Source organism: Scleropages formosus, chromosome 7 (assembly GCF_900964775.1).
Source record: "Scleropages formosus chromosome 7, fSclFor1.1, whole genome shotgun sequence".
Classification (NCBI taxonomy): domain Eukaryota; kingdom Metazoa; phylum Chordata; class Actinopteri; order Osteoglossiformes; family Osteoglossidae; genus Scleropages; species Scleropages formosus.
In genome coordinates, this window is record NC_041812.1 from 5,440,052 (window position 1) to 5,457,344 (window position 17,293).

General features: G+C 45.4%; 1 protein-coding gene across 2 annotated transcripts in view; it reads right to left on the reverse strand.

Moving 5' to 3' along the window:
* The window catches only part of LOC108937535 (transcriptional activator GLI3-like), a 77,869-nt gene that overhangs the window by 41,671 nt on the left and 18,905 nt on the right, over positions 1-17,293 (reverse strand). For both annotated transcript variants that reach the window (XM_029253811.1, XM_029253810.1), the window contains exon 3: positions 9,296-9,526. In XM_029253811.1, the coding sequence (XP_029109644.1) occupies positions 9,296-9,526 (231 nt within the window). The remainder of the gene's footprint in view (positions 1-9,295; positions 9,527-17,293) is intronic.

Genomic DNA, 17,293 nt, shown 5'->3' on the forward strand with positions numbered 1-17,293 from the left:
ACAGATAAAATATATGATTGCACCTACTGGTGCTCAAATCAAACTAGAAATGAATAGAATACTCCATATATTACACTATATGACAGAATGTACCATCTTCTCCTACAAGTCACAGAGGAACTGTCCTCCACGTTCTACTGTCCCATAGCCAATACAGCTTTTATGAGGACTCCCAGGAGTCATCAGCTCCCTCTGCACTTATCACCTGGCCACTTAAATATATGTGCTCATACTGTACTGTTAAAAGCCCAACTATAATAACTACAGGTGTAAAATTATTAATGTGCTGTAAAGCAATTTACAGGATTTGAGCTATTTATCCAGGTAACATGGTGGTTAGAGCTGTTGTTCAAAACTTTACCGCTACAATACCCTTGACTGGGGTACTTTAAATTATTGTAGTAAAAATTATCCACCTTGAGAAACGGGCGTTCATTTTAAGCAGCATAACAATGTAAATCATTCAGGAGAAACGACTCAACTAAATAATGAATAAAGGCAGGTATTATATTACTGGAGTAACTCAAAGAAAGTACATGCAGTCCCCGGATTACACTCGAGTTCCATTCCTAAGTCTGTCTTTAAGTCGAATTTCTATGTAAGTCGGAACAGTTAGGTACGGTTTGTGTCTAACGTCAGTCAAATGTTTGTGTTAGTATATAGTCTACCTTTCTATGCATAAAAACATTAAAGAAACCCTTCTGAATACATTTAATCATTTAGCTGATGCTTTTCTCCAAAGCGACTTACAATGTTAAGGTTACAATTACGTACCCATTTATACAGCTGGGTAATTTTACTGAAGCAATTTAGGGTAAATACCTCACTCAAGGGTACCACAGCCAGAGGTGGGAATTAAACCTGCAGCCTGTGGGTCCAAAGGCAACAGCTCTAATCACTACACTACCAGTTGTCTCTACACAACTAAAACATACACTAAAACATCTTTAAAATAAGAATACAGTAATAAAATGTAATGATGTAATAATAATAAAAAACTATGTACAGTATTTATAATAGAGAGAGAGAAAATGCATGTTACTACAGTATTTATAATAGAGAGGAGGACGAGGGGAGAGAGAGAGTGTGTAGGTATAAAAAAAACATTTCACCATTTTCTGAACGCTTTATTATTCCCACATTGGTTTCAATCGTGACCGTTTTCCTTTTCTTTGATGCATCATCATCATCACTTGCATCACATTTACACTTTGGTACCATGGTTACAAGGGTAAACAGAAAAAATTAAAGCCAAATACAGTAACACACATGAGACACTAACAGCAACATGGTCTGTGTCATGCTGAGTGGGCAGGAGACTGAGGTAAGTGTGTGTGAACCCAATCGTGGGATCTTTATTGTCGGTAGACAAGGGAGCAGGTGAGATTTATGGTCGGGGACAGGCATCGGTTGGTCAACGCACAAACGCAGGTCTTGGGGAGAATCCAATGTTGTACTCGAGGAGGTGATGAAAGTGTCAAGAGCCGTGGACATCAAGAGCGAACAAAAACTTTAAAGCCAAATACAGTAACACACAAGACACCATTAAGTAAAGCACGGAGGTTCTTGGTTCTGGCTCCATTGTGGTGGAATGACCCCCACCCCCCTCACTCATAACTGCTGAAACTCTGTCTACATTCAAGAAGGGCCTAAAAACTCACCTTTTCCAGACTTACTTTGCTCAAGATCTCTCCACCTCATGTATGGTGTAAATGTTCATGCATCGTAACTTTATGATCATTCCCAGAAAACTACTCCTGTACTGTATGGAAATGTGTACCGTTTAAAAATTATTATTTTTTTTTAAATCTGTACAAAGGTTATCAGGATTCATCTATCCTGTGTTTTATGCACCTACTCGAGCAATGAACGTCGGTGCATCAAATGGAAAGAAACAAAATAGGTTTACTTAAGAATCACGTCTGCCACTATGTCTCTTTCTCCTAATGTAATGCACAAATTGTATTTTCACTGAGATGTACGTCGCTTTGGAGAAAAGCGTCTGCTAAATGAAAAAATGTTAATGTAAATGTTAACAGCAATGCGGTCCAACTGAAAGGAACAAAGTGTTTGTCCTACCTCAGGCTCATGTGCCCATGAGCCGACGAACCACTGTAGATGCAAAATGTTTTGATGCGCATCGCAAAGTAGCATCCATTTGTTATTACAAATCATTGTATGCAACTCGAATTTTTAATATAGTAGGCTTTACGGAGGGGCGGGTGGTTCATAACTACGGGTTTGACGTTAACTCGAGGACTGCCTGTACCTAGTTCAAGACCACTACAACAATAGAGGGAGTGAGGCCTGAACCATCAACCCTCAGCAAATAACACCATTTTCTTAACCACTTTGGTACCTAAGGCCCTCAGCTGTGGAATGACAGGGGCCTGGGAAGGGTGGGAAGTGGCCAAAGCCTCCATGTTGGATAACCAAGGCCTGCCTGCCCGACTGCCTGACTGCATGCCCCCCACTAAGCTGCACCGCTCAGAAGCGTAGCGTTCTGCACTGCTTGCTGGCTGCTTGCCGCAAGGAGCCGACAGGCTGCAAACACAAACAGTCGGGCACGCTGGCAGACGATGTGGCGAGATCTGTCAGGGCCCTGCTGTGCCGTGACAGGACTCTGCATGCATTCCATGCTGATTCCAAGAGCCCGTTCCTCGGGACTCAGTCATCTGGAGGAAAACCTACAGAGGCTGGGATTTTCTTCAGTTTGAACCTCAAGCTCTTTTAACAGCAAAGAATACAGTTGAGAGTCATTTGACAAAATGCAAATGGACCTGCTGTTGACTTTACCTCACTGTTCCCTTATTATTATCTCAGATCTTTCTTCTACATAAACCAGGCCAATGGGTGTGTAGGGTTTTGTATGAAAGAAAGGCTAGGAATTCACTAAACTGGAATAATTCACTGAAATATGAAAAAGGCTACAAGTCAAATTAAAACTCAGGCGGGACGCTGAATTAATTGCAGTATCTGTCTCTTGGCTCGTCTTAGCACTTCATCACTCAGCCACTTGCCTGTGGATCCCAATTTACCTTCTCTGCAACCCAACAGTACCTTTTGTTCTCACATCAGAATATCAAGTACAAAGACAATACTTGACATTGCCCTCAAACTCACTTAAGTTTTCTCAATACAATTTAAAGATGAGTTTCTCTCTATACATACACTCACATGCTTGTGTAAATTTACAGATAAAATGTATACATGTACATATTGGGGGCAGCAGGTGGAGTAGTGGTTAACGACAACCCTTTCAATCACAGGACTAGGGTCTGAATCCGTGCTACCACTGTGGTACCCTCAATCGTGGTCTGGTGACCCAGATGTCTAAATGGATAAAGAATTTCAAGTAGCTTGCTATCTAAAGCAAAGATTATAAGTGGCCTTGGAAAAAAGCATGAGATTTGAATGAATGAATGGGCAATAATAGTAATACTGATATACACATTTATAAAAATGCTAAGGATGACAGCTGTTTATCCTGTCAGCATTATTTTTAAACCTAGAAATCTGCCAAGCACAGAAATAAAAGTAAGCAAGCAGACTACTCATCAAACTCTACAAAGGGTGAATTCTGACACTCCAAACACAAGCTCATTGTTTTCTCACAAATAATACAGCCAAGCTAGAAATAGGAGATGGTGTGTGCACGCGGATGGGGGGGGGGGCTAGGGCCAGCAGGGGGCAAGCGGGGCCAGCTGGGGGTGAGGGGGGGTGGTACATTTGGCAGCGCAAGTGGAAATTGTTTACCTTCAGCTGATCCAAAATCCTGATTGCTAATAGAAGACCAGCATCTGCAAGAAATTTATATATCGCAACCCATTTGAAGAAATCTTGAGCACCGAGCATTACTGCACAGCTCTTCCTTTGTTTAATCTGAGAACTATGCATGCTCCCTTGATTGCCCCCCCTCCAGCCACTCCCACCCAAACCTGCTTTCTCCTAAACAGCTCAGAGGAAAGGTTGCTCCTCTTGGCCTCCTAGAAGCAGCAGCCCCATATACAGTTTGGGAATCTCTCCTGGTTAAGGTGATCTGAAAAGCATAAAAAAAGCAGGGAACCTCAACCCCCTCCTTGCTTCAGCCTGCCTCTGCCCCGCCCCCTTCTGGGGGGTGGGGGGTACATTTACAGTTTGATTTACCAGCAGTAAAACCCACTGAACTGCCCTGGCTTCTGCAGAATCACAAACCCAAGTGCAGCAGGACATGGGAGGGCGAACACTTCAGGAAGGGGTCTATTCCTCAAAGAAGTGAATGCTAAAGGAGAGGGGAGGGGTCAGCTGCAAACAGAGAACTGAGATGCTTTAAAACATTTTTTCTGTATTTCCCCTGATCCACAGCAACCCTCTCCAGACACTCTTCATGAAGCAACACATGCAGTTCCACAAACAAGCACTTAGAAAATGTGGGGAAGCTTGTGGGTTAATTGCACATCAATTGATTTCACACGAGCCAAAGAGAGAAAGAGTAGTGGAAACACAAACTAAATGACTCATTATTAGTTTCACTGTTTAGCGAATGCAGTTTTTCCCAAGCCGCTGTTAACTTCTACATTTGTTCAGCTGGACGTTGTTTAATTAATCGTTTCAGGTGTGGAACCAAGTTTGTCAGTGCTGCAGTAACCCCTTCGCTGCGACTTGGGCTGGTAACTTCTCCAGTGGTTGCTGTAATATGTAAGCCCTGTACCACGAATTGATGCTGTACAAATTACCCAGTTGAATAATTCTTAGTAGCTTAGTATGCAACCCTAACATCTTAAAGCACCTCGAACAAAGGTGTCAGCTAAACAAATTTTTTAAAAATGGCAGTAAATCTCACTTGACACATGTTCCTCCTGCAGCAACAGTTCCTGTAATAAAAACTGCTGTTACTGTTATGACACTGACGCAGCCCATGGAATGCGTTCCTGAATGCATTTTGCCCGCCGTGACGTGCGCTCAGACTCAAGTGCTCGCGCAGCTGAAGCACGGTATTCTACTTGAAGCCTGTAAATGTCAGTTTTGTTTTCCTCCCGGCTACCTGAAGACAAACCAGCACTGAGGCCTTGCCCTCGGAGCAGAGGGAAACAAACGATAAATAAGTTGTGCAGAAGAGGCCCACGAAGCGTCTGTGGGAGAAGTCTGTCTACTTCGAACCATCCCTCCCTGTGTACCACAGTCGGGCGACAACGAGGACCCAGCAGCGAGGAAGGGGTTTGATCGTGAGTTCTCTCCCCTTTGGCCGCAGCCCACAAACAGAGCCAAGTTGTAATCCATTTATACACTCCCTCCCACACCCCACATCATCAAATCCTATTCAGAAATCCTGGGTAGACAGGCTGGAGAGGAGACTTAGAAAAACTGGAGTCAGAACAAGGCTGTGTTGGGGGCTGGTGGCTGGGAGAGAGGAGCAAGGAGCCCATCATAGAAGGAGTAGACGTAGTGTGCTACGGGTTCCGTGTGGTTGAAGCCCAGAGTTGGAAACATTTAAATCTGAAGGGGATTAACCCTGCCAGAGTGCTTCACAGAGACCCGAAAGTGCTGGGAGCCGAGCGGCCCCCGGTGAGTGGCCCGGGCCCAGAGTCCGCACTCCACCTGGGAAACATCAAAGCGTCCCGTCCGGGACAGGGAAGGAGTGCTGGGGGAGGTGTGCTGGAATCCCTTATCTTCTCCAAAGAGGATGCTACTGTGCCGGTGCGAGATTGCCTGGACCTGCCACCTGTCCCAGCCACCTTTGAAGGCAGTGCTAAGCCCATCATGGATCTGACCTCCTTTAGCTTGCATTCTTTTATGTCTCTTTTCATTTTCTGCTCCGCTACATACCCCCTCTGCCCCCTTCACTCTTCTCTCTTTTCTACATACCTCCCTCTCATTTTGCATGGCTGACATTTCTCCATGGAGCAGCTTCTAAAAGGGGACACTACAGAAACAGACTGACTAAAATGGTACTTCCTAAGACCAGGGCTACATACCTTTCAGTCAACAGAACAGTCTTAATTCTTTAAAAAAAAAAAAAAAGAAGAAAAAAAGAAAAAAAAAAGATTTCTGCTCCAATTCTGAAGTATCAGGTACCTGCACACCGTGAGGGTTGTCTTTTGGAGGGGCACAAGTGGAGGCGTGGGCTTACACAGTCTCTTGGGCTCAAACGTTGCTTTTACTACTCTCTTTGGAGTAATGCTGTGACGACTAACTGAAGGGAAATAGACACCACTTTAAAGTGACTTTACAGACACATACTTTCACTTTATGTGTAAGCCCACAAACTATGAGCAACAGAAACTTCCTAGACTTATGAAGAAGGCAGAGGACAAAAAAACCACACCGTTCATCACGTGTGTTGGCTGTCAATGACATTCAAGGAAGATAAAGTGAGATATGGAAGTGTATTACGATTCAAGATCTTCATAAGCAGGCGGCATGGTGGCACAGAGTAGCGCTGCTGTCTCACAGCCCCTGGGTGGTGCGAGAGGACGTGGGATCGATCCCTGCTCAGTCTGTGTGGAGTCTGCATGTTCTCCTTGTGTCTGCGTGGATTTCCTCCCACACTCCAAAGACATGCTGTTCAGTTTCCCCCAGGGTGTGTGAATGACAGGGAGAGAGAGTGTGTGTTCCACTGATGTATGGAAGAGTGACCCATTGTAAGTAGTGTATCTAGCAGTGTAAGTCACCACGGTGAATAAGGTGTGTGGGCTGATAACACTACATAGAGTTCACTGCTAAATAAATAAATGTAAATAAGCCATTTAAAAGCATATTCCAACGGTTTGTCGTGGTTCAAGAGGCTGTAAATACAACAGATGATGGCTGTGTCCTGTTGAAAGGTTGGGGACAGAATCTAAAATGTTCCTTTCCCAAACTCCACCAATGAAGACTAGCCCTTGTGCTCGAAACCAGTTTGCATATCTCACTACCACTCTGTCTAGTCCGTTACGCACACTGCTCAGTCTATGTTTAGAGCGCAAGAAAAGACTAAGTCGTCTGTAACCCTCACCCACAAGGAGATGGCTAGGGCAGTTCAGATGCTGTGGTTCTTGCCTTTTTATTTTAGTAGCCACAGATTTTGGTCCATTTATGAAACAATGTTCACAAGTGCCTTGGGTGCATGCGGAGCCTGAATATGGTTTATGAATATATCATCAGGTCCCTGGAACTTTTGTGTCCAGCATCCATGTATACAGAGAGCAGCACTGGTCTCCACGAGTACAGAGATCAGGAAGCAGGTCCATTTTCTGCTTGTGTACAGAGCACCACGAATCTCACAGGTCCCAGTCTGATGGACTTCTCCCAATGCCCTGCTCCCATCTCCTCCACTAATGCTGCTTCATGATGACAGGCATAAACAGTGCGTATCCTCACAACTCCAAGACCAAAGAGTTGGGGATCAAATCAGCGAGATGAAGAGCGAAAGATGTATTAAGAGCAAGGGCTTCCTGTCGTGTCCCCACGGCAACCCAGCTGTGGCGCCTCTCCTGGCACTAACCCGGCCCAATGCCTGGGGGTGCAATCTGGAGGGAAGACGGAGGGGCCCTGTTGTTCACACCTCGAAGGCTCTGGATCCGGGCGCCATGGTAATTGTTCAAAGGGGTCGCCCCCTGCCCCCCTGCCAGTTTCTTACGTCTAGGATCACAGCGTTCAACAACTCGCAAGTCAAGCAGTTAGGAGTTGCTGCAACGCAGGAACCTGGAATGGGCAGACAGAACGCAGTAGGACACGGAGCACTGGTGTCACCAGGCTAGGAAGCAAACTGACATGACAACGCTTTGCTAAAAGGATGGGATTGAGTGCCAGACCGTGACCCACCTCAGACCCGACACTCATTTTTTGCTGGTAACAGTGGGACATGAAGTGGCTGCGGCACTGCTCTCAGCCGGTCGTTACCGCTAATGATCTGCCTGCTGAACCCTGCTCTCTCCGAGTTCCAGGTCTGCGTCGTAAGTGAACCTTTCAATTTGAGGGCTAATTAACTCACCAAATAAATACGGGGTAAATGAGCAGTGACTAAAAAAAAAAAAATTTACCCTTCATTACCGATTCCCAGATTTTGGAAATCCCAATTCACAACAACTGCAGCAAGGCCGCAAAAGGTATCGCATCCAAACCCCACCCCACACCCACAATGCAGCGGGAGACAGATCTGTCCTTATGAAGCTCATTTCAAATCTCGCCTCTCTCCCATTTGAAGTCTTGATTTCTTCACCACTCCCAGCCTGTCCTGTAACCTCCCCCTTGAGCTCACTCATCCGTTACTCTACTCTGTGCTCTCCACCCTTCCCTCTTTTCCTTCTCAGAGTCTTGTTCTCCTCTCCCCTCCTGCCACTTGAACAGTCCCCACAAGATGAAGAAGTGTGTGGTGGGAGTGGGGGCATGGGGGGGCGCAGGTCAGCGAGCCCCCTTTGATCTGAGCACTGGTAAGTACTCTGCGCAGCTGGATGCCTAACGAGCCCATTAAGAAACAGCACCTGTCTGTCACACACACCTTCTGAAGATGGGGTAGAGAAGGTCCCTAATCAGCCTATATCGATCGCTCTTCAGCAGCGCCCCCCCCCCCCAACTCAGAGTGCTCTTCTCCACCTTCCTGTGGAACCAAAGTCCCCATACTGGGCTGCCAGGCCACAGAAATCCTGCTTTTGCCCCAGTCCTCGCAATGGGAATGCACGCAAGGTGCTAGGAAGCAACATTCTCCAGGTGGAACTCGAGCTGGACAGGAGATCTGGCAGTCCCACTGATCCCCACTGATCCCTTGCTAAGCTCCATCTCCTGGGGACTGCGTTGTGGCCAAAATTCAAGGGCCGTGTGGAGGGCTTGCAACTGGGGGAAATCAACACTAAGACGCAATACATGCAATGGGAAGAGGTTGCTAATGCCACTTTTGGACACACAGTCTGAGCGCTAGCAGAGAGCTGATACAGGTACAGGTGATGGCAGTGGTATACCGACCACACCCTTAGAGCAGGAGCCACCCATCATCAGAAGAATGTCACCAAAATGGTATTTGCAGAGAGCTGGCTTGTGTAGCAGCTATAACAGCAAAACAAAACATCTGTATTCAAAGCAGAGCCAAATGAGACAAAATTAACTATTCCGCGTTGTCAACAATTCACATACTATACAAAATACAACATGGGGGAAAAAATTTTTACAGGATTTCTATTAACTGCCAAGGAGCTGAGGGTATTATGAATACAGCGCTACTGTGGAAAGAGTTGGTACACAATTGCATTCTGCCATTTCCATGAAGCACTGCTCACCATAACTTCTGCGGCCCCTGAGTTTGGAGGTCCTTCACAGCAAAAGCAAAAGGCATCTGACTTACTGTAGTGGGAGTCCAGGTAGCCATTGCGGGGGTCCATGGTGAACAAAGTGCCACGATATGGAAGTGCCTGGTCAGCCAGCTGGGGCAGCGATCCGTGAGCCTCCTTCTTCACCAACGAGGGTCGCTCCTCGGTGGACGTGGACGGCTCTTCGCTCACCTTGCCGGCAGCGGAGCCTGCACCGATGGCGTTGCGTCGCTCTCTGTGGTACAGCAGGGCCGCGCTTTCATCCTCTGTAGATGGAATGAAGGGAGGTTGGGAGGGAAAGTGAGATAAAAAGAGTATGCTACCATTTCACATATTGCTCACTACTGCCAAAGCAAGAGCCGAGATGCTGAACTTAAGCAAGAAACCAAAAGCAGGGAAAAGATTTGCTTGAGTCAAACTGCGGTCTCCTGACACCTGCCCTATAACCCTAGCAAAGCGCCTAAGCACAGAGGCTTTTATTCTCCAGGTTATTTCACGCTGCAGGGGTAGCAGTGTGTGCTAGCAGTGGCCGAGAGTGAGCCTAAGGAGGACGCAAGATGACTTGAATTCCTAATTCCTTCACACGCAGCAGTGTCCTTCCAAGCTCAGTTGCTGCGGTCAAATTCCATGTGCAAATTATACTGTCTTATGTTTTAAATATACAGTATAAACTATATTAAACATCCTGTGAGCATATTAAGAAAATGATGCTTGCAATGAAAATCAGGATTAAAGGTTTTTATTCAGAGTGCCATATTAGAACAAAGGGATGTGATGTTGGATGACCGTGTGGAGAAATCAGACAACTGCCCTTCTCACCATGAACCTACAAACAGGGCTGATAAAAAGGTGTGAGCAAAAGCCTAAATCTGTCGATGTCAGTGAATCCTCCTTTTCAACATAAACAAAGGAGATTCTGGTGTGCTGCTTTTTGCTAAGAGCAAAGAATCCGTAGATCTCCAGGTCCGAATCCGTATTTGTACTTTATCAAATAAGAGGAACATACAGTTATTTCGGAAGTACAAATAGAGGGCAGGTCTTTTAAACTTTGAAATATCTGCGTAAACAGGCATGCCTTTCGTCTAGGAAGAATGGAGAGCTTTACACAGAGCCCACAAATGTCCCGTCCCTGTAGCTCCCCATTCCGGCCATATCCATGGAAAGCGAGCAAGCCCATGTTCTCCCCATCGACTTTCCAGACAGCGCAGCGCTTGGGCCTCCAGCCAAAGGTGCAGGGAGCTGGAGATCATTCACAAAAAGAAGCACCAGGATTTCGTCCTGGCAGCACGAAGGACTCCACGCAGAGCCCAGAAGGACCCTCCTTGACACGCAGCAGAATGAAAGCAATGTCTATTCCCACCGCACGGGCACTTTCACCAGAATGTGCCCTTTGATCATGCATAGCCTTTATCGTGAGCTCAACTGCAGTTTTACTGTTTGCTTGGGGCACTTTGGCAAAAGCCTTATTTTCTCTTTGCATTTCCCCCCTCTTGGACCACATATGGTTAAATTAAAAGGAATTCTCCAGGCAATCACGATAACACGTTCAGTTGGGGGGGGGGCTCAGTTGTACTGAACGCACAGTAATTGTTGACAGATGTCAACGGTCATCAGAAGGCTAACTAGTTAAAGGCTGTCCTTGTCCAAACTAACCCATTCCCCGTGTTAGTGGTTTTCAGAGATTAACCCCAGGTATCCAACAACAGAACAGGTCTGCCCCCCTACTTCCCGTCCAGCCCCAATCCCAGCAGTGATCCCCCCCACTCTCCCATTGTCCTATTATCCTCAGGGTGTGTGTAGGCCTCCCCAGTCTCTGCCTACCCCCTGACAGCCTTTGGCACCGAGAGACCATACCATGGAGAAGTTCATTCATACTCCCAAGCTCTGCACGTGGCCCCCATAACAGTAGTGATGTTAACTCTACCGCAATTTCCCATAACCCACCCTGTTTTAGCACGACATTAGCACCCCTCACATAAGGATTCTTGCCAGTATCCTTAGCTCAACAAACAATCACAATACAACAATCGTAAAAGTCTCATTAGCATGTCTCCCAGGACCCTCACCAACACCCCCTCCCTTATTCCACAGTGCACTCCATGCCTATTCAGCCAGTTTACTTCAGTCTCAGAAGGAGTCGAACTGCTAATGGTTCAGACACACCGGGCGCAGCTGCCTCACAATGGACTGGCCAGCATCAGGGGGATGGGGGGAATTGGTTATTTCACTTCATGAAGAACTAAATGGGCTCTACAAACAGCGAGCCACGAGGGGGTCAACAGCCTCTTGAACTAGAAGGCCGACTAAGGTCAGAGGCCTCACTCTCACTCTCTAATGACATTATAAGTTGTCCACTGCTGTTTGCATGACCCTAAAAACACAAGGTTTTTTTGCTTTACTGATTGTTTATTTTTCTGTTTGCCTTTTAAGTTTTCCCCTTGGTAGACCAAAAACTACCAGTGCCTTTTCTCCCTTCTTGGTACAAAAGGCCTTGAAACAAACATACGCACCGCTACATCCGCAAAAATACTGCTATATTTATTAGCAGCAACTTCGAAAGTTCACGTCTGTTTCAACTCTGGTGTCAAGCAAGAAACCGGGGAAAGTTGGCGGACGCTTTGAAAATCTCTACACAATAGCATCGCACCGGGCCTGACTATCAACCTGCCGGGGCCTCTTGGCTTTGCTGTCTTCTTTCATTTTTTATTCTTTTATCCCGCTCTCCCCTTTCCCATGGCTGCCCCGGCCGTTACTCTGCTGGTTCGCCAGGCTATTCACCCCCGCACAAAGGCATCAGCCCAGACCTCAGTGGACCAAGGGAAACATGCTCAAAAAAAACCTGGGCTCTCTATAGTGATTGAATTTCTTAACATCTTTTCAAAAACCAGTTAAATTGCCGGAGGCATCGGGAAGAAACAGGCTAATGGTGGATTGGGAGCACCGAAACAGGTTTCAGAGCCCTTTCCTGCTCGCTTTTTGAGGTTGAAAGCGGGCTCAGGCCTTTCAAGTTTTCAAGTCCTCCTTTTTCCTCCTGCGGTGACACAGAAGGATTTGAAAAGCAGGTAATTGTGCTCGCTGCCGTCCTGATCAGAGCGCGTGTTCCCGGGCTGACGCGTCGCGGGCCTTCGCTCTGGGTGCATAATGGAGCCGTGCGTTTGGTTCTGGTGCTCTCCTGCCCGGCTGGCCCTCATTAAAGACCCGCTGCCCTGGTTCCTCTCCTGTACATGCCAGTGTCCCTTAGGTTCCGTTTTTTTAAAAAAAAAAAAGTCATGTTTTACCAGAGTGAGCGACAGGTGGGAGAATTACAAACGCAGGAATATTAGGAAGGTGCAAGATAACGATGTTGGAGTAGAATGCAGAACAGTGGACCATAGATCTCAGCTGTGAGGTGTTATGGTGCTGTAAGAGGCAAGAGAGCAAGTCAGAACCTGCATGGTGTAATTTTAGAGATCAACATCTTTGAAGCAATACAGCTCAGGGCACTTGACACTGGGACAGGGTACCGCACGCTGTTACTTATTCAGCAGGTACATTGGTCCGAAGCGGCTTGCGGGGATAGGTTTACAGGACAGAAAAAAATTATTTGCCTTAATTGAAGGTGGACACAAAGTCCCCTTTGCTGTTCGGCAGGAGAATCTGTCAGAATCCATCAGCTTCATACAGGTGCAAACCTGCTGTGTTCACCGCAGTGAGCTCAATATGCTTAAAGCGGGCTGTGAAATTCCCAACCACACCAAGTGTAGTTGCTTAAACAGCAACACTGAAGTTTTTCACCAAAACTTTGGCTTCTCATATTAAATGATTTACAGCAATGAGCTATGACCTCTTACAGAGCAGAATCAAATCCAAATTCCCATTTCTCTGACGGAAAACGAGAGATGCTTCACCATAAATCAAGTAAGTTCTCTGCAGCACTTTGTGGGATCATCTGCATGCACTTCAGCCCACAAAGTTTTGTCAGTGGTTCCGTTTTCCGAGGTTCACTATTCGAGTCTCGCTCTGTTACGAAGTACGTACGAATCGCATCTCAGGAAACTGCAGGCAAGCATATTCCGTTTCTTTGTTAGCCTCGCTTGGGATTTCCCATATAGCCTTGGACATTCATCCACACAAACCCAATGATGTCATCTGCCCCTCCTCCCTGCAAATGGTTACTTTTGCCGAGCGCATGGAATTATGACTTGCGAGAGCGGAATCAGAGCTTCCTGTCGCTGGCTCACCGGGGACTCCGCCGAGCATCCCGGGGCGGCGGGGAGGAATCAAAGCACAATCAGAGCTCTGTCTTCAGCGTCGAGCTTGCCACCAATCAGCATCAAGACCCTGGTTTTAAACGCTCCCCATCACGGGTGACAGCCCTGCGGGGCAGGGGGATGGTGGAGGCAGAAATGTGCCTTTGATTCCTGAGCTTAATCGAAGGGGACCATTGAGGAGGAGTCATGGCCTTTACTTTCAGGGCTCAACTCTGTCAGATTTTGTAGGAGCAGAATAATGTAAAGCTCTCTGTAGTGACTGAGGGAACTTTGCAGGCTTCTCCCTCAAAATGGGGCCATTCTGCTGGTGTCTCCTGTACTCTTGTAGGAGCTCCATAATGGTTTTGCAGTGCTACACTTGCTTGTTCCTGCTGTGCAGTTTTATTTGAGCATATCATACTCTACATTCACACTCCCTCCTCTATAGCCGCTAAATTCCAGGACCATTCACATCAAGTTAGCCATATTACCAGCACTACCACCATCATCCTTTTAGCTGATGCTTTTTTCCCCAAAGTGACTTATGGTGTTAAAATGCTTACAATTATTTATGCATTTATTCAGCTAGGTTTTTTTTTCTATTGGAGTAATTTAGTCTAAGTTCCTTGATCAAGAGTACTACAGTAGGGGGGTGGGATTAAAACCTGGATCCTTTGTCAGCAGCCCTAGCTCAGGTAGTTAACATTATTTCATAGGCATTATTATACATGCAGAGAAACTAAGAGATAAAAACACAAAGATGGATGAAGAGATGTCTTCAAAGTTTACTCAAAGAATATTAAATCAAGTTCAAGTCCACACAGCAAAACCATGTGCAGAGAACAGAAATCAATTAACATAAGGAAAAACTTAGAACAAAAGTCTTATCCTGACATAACCTTGTATTGCAATAGTACATGCCATACTTGAGCAACAACTCATTACCTGTCTTGGTTATGTAATGTAATACAGGAAGCTCCCGGATTATGAAAGCGTTCCATGTCCTCAGTCTGTCTTTAAATTGGAATATGACATTAAATCTGAACAATTAGGTATGGTGGGTATCTAATGTGTCACTGCATGAAAAAAGCGCTCTATATATAAAAAAAAAAAATTAAAATGAAATGTCAGTTTGTCAAATCTTTGTCTTGGTATTTCATACATCTTTCTTTGATTAAAAAATTAAAGAAACTTCTGGATACACTAAAACGCCTTTAATATAACAATACAGTAATACAATGTAATGATAAATGTAACTACAGTATTTATAATAGAGACATACCGAGATAAATGTTAATACTGTCGTGATGAACAGAGGACACAAAGGAGGCTGGACCCAAGCGCAGGACCTTTTATTCAGAATCAAAGGATTAGACGTGTTCTCGTGGTCGGGGACGGGTGAATGGTTGGTCGATCGGCGAAGTAACAGAGACGTGGATCCAAGATTGCAGTGGAGGGACAGGGTGGGATGTCATTAAAGAAACGTGGAACGAGACTGAGGAATGATGAGGGACAGGACTTGGAAGAGCAAAGCGAGGTAGGTTTGAGAACACAGGAGTGTCAACTGGGAAGAGGTTGAGAAGTGTCTTGAGAGAGTGAGAGAGAGAGAGCACAAAACATTAAAGAAACTATTTTTGCTTTTCCAGTGTTCGCTGGCATTTCACCTTTCGCTTTATTATCTCCATTTTAGTTTTAGTCGTGATTGTTTCCTCACCATCACTTGCATCACATTTATGCTTTGGTGCCATGGTTAGGAGGGTAAAAATAAAAAAATTAAACCCAAATACAGCAATATGAGACACTTAACAGCAATGTGGTCTGACTGAAAAGAGCCAAGTTTTTGTCCTACCCTGGGCTCACACGCCCCGCCCACAAGCCCACGAATTGCTGTAGATGCAGTGTTTCGATGCGCATCACAAAGTAGTGCCCGCTTCTTATTACAAACCATTGTATGTACAGTAACTCAAATTTTTACTATAATAGGCTTAATTATTAAGTTTATTTGATTGTTACTAAAGGGTAACCAAAAAAAAAAAAAAAAAAAAAAAAAAAAAAAAAACTTCCGGTCAGTAAGGGGGTGGTTCTTAACTACAGGCTGTACGTACGTAAGTCTGATATTGGTAACCCAGGGACTGCCTGTAGCAGTAATGTTTTTGTGTTGTTTTTAAAAATAAAAAAGTAAAGGATGCTTAGCCAAAAGTTTGTACAACAGAGATAATTAGGCTCCTGGATGAAAGGGAAGAAGCGCTGTTTTAATCCTGGACAGCCAACAATGACCTCTGCCATCCTGACCCAAACTCATTGTACCCCAACAGCATGAACAACAACCCCGTCGGCACCTATCTAACCATATCGGGCACTTTTCGACATTTGATATCCAAGGAATGGGGGGGTGAAATCACCTATTTATTAAAAATGAGATTACATGGCCACCCTCTCAAGCACTACCTACATCCCCCCGCCAAAAAAAAAAAAAAAAAAAAAAAAAAAAAAACAGCATTAAAGCAACCCAGCTTTATTGGCAGACACACACACTAGTTTACTTGGTATGGTCTCTAACCCTAGAAATGTTGGCAAACAATTCTCTAAAAAACAAATGTTTAAGAAAAGAATATTTCATTTATGAGTTTTTTTTTTTTTTTTCTTTCTTTTTCTTTTTAAACAGCTGTGTGTCTGGGTTCATTTTTGGAGGGTAGTTAAAATATCCTTCAGGGCAGAGCCAAGATGCACAGTAGGGAATCTAAGTCAGATGGGAGAGCAGATTCAGAACTAGTGTAGCAAAGGGTTTTTCAGCATCATTTCATCATAGTACTGCATATACAAATATCATCAGTCGTGAGGCTTCAGTCTATGTATAGACTGGTGGATAATCTCTTCCAGATTGAGACAAAGAATGGGTGGGTAGCTCGGCAACCGTTCTTCCTGAAGGTTCTTTCTAAGCACAGTCTCCAATGGTCAATAAATTATCACGTTCACAGTCAGACAGCCACTTCAGTAAGACCAGAGAAACAAACAAATGTGGATACCACCCCCTGCTCCGTATTGAAATGTTCATGTATCTCAACAGTGCTCATTTGCAGGCTCTCTCGTCTTCCACTTGAATGGCCAACCTTCATCCCTGTAATATTTCAGAGGGTGTTATCACAAGGTTACAATGCTATATAATTCTGGCTCGGAGTACCTGTATTGTACTCTCTTGGAGAGAAAACAGAATTATAGGGTCTATCTTATGGAGCATGGTACATCTGATTACACATTACTATGGCACAGAGAGAAGGGAAGCCAAGTGCAATCTCTGGTTTTAGGACCTCCAGGGTTACCCCAGGTGACTGAAAGAAGCTCTGCCTTACCAACTACATGAAGCAGCTTTGGAAACTAGCAAACAGATCAACAGCTTTACCCGCTTCTGTCCATCTTAATCGCCCATTTTTTGTTCCACTTTTCAGTTCTCCATCCTGTCTTGTGCCCCATGCACAAGGGCTCTGTACGACACATCCTCCAGCTGGGCCCCTGCATTGACCAGTAATAAGATTTACCACCACACTACTTGTCATCCTGCTCTGATCACTGGAATCCTCTTCCCTGCCGCTCCAGCACATTCCTGTCATAAAACTCCAGCCGTCTTTAATCAGCACGACGCTTGATGCGCATAAAATACGGTCCACAAGGCTTCCCTCATATGGCTCTGCCATCCTCTGTGCACCCTGACCTTTTCACTCGACTGGGGGGGGGGGGGGAATTTGCTCGGCTTGATAGCTCCCAATTAAAACCGATCCCATGAGGGTGATAGATGAATATGCTCAG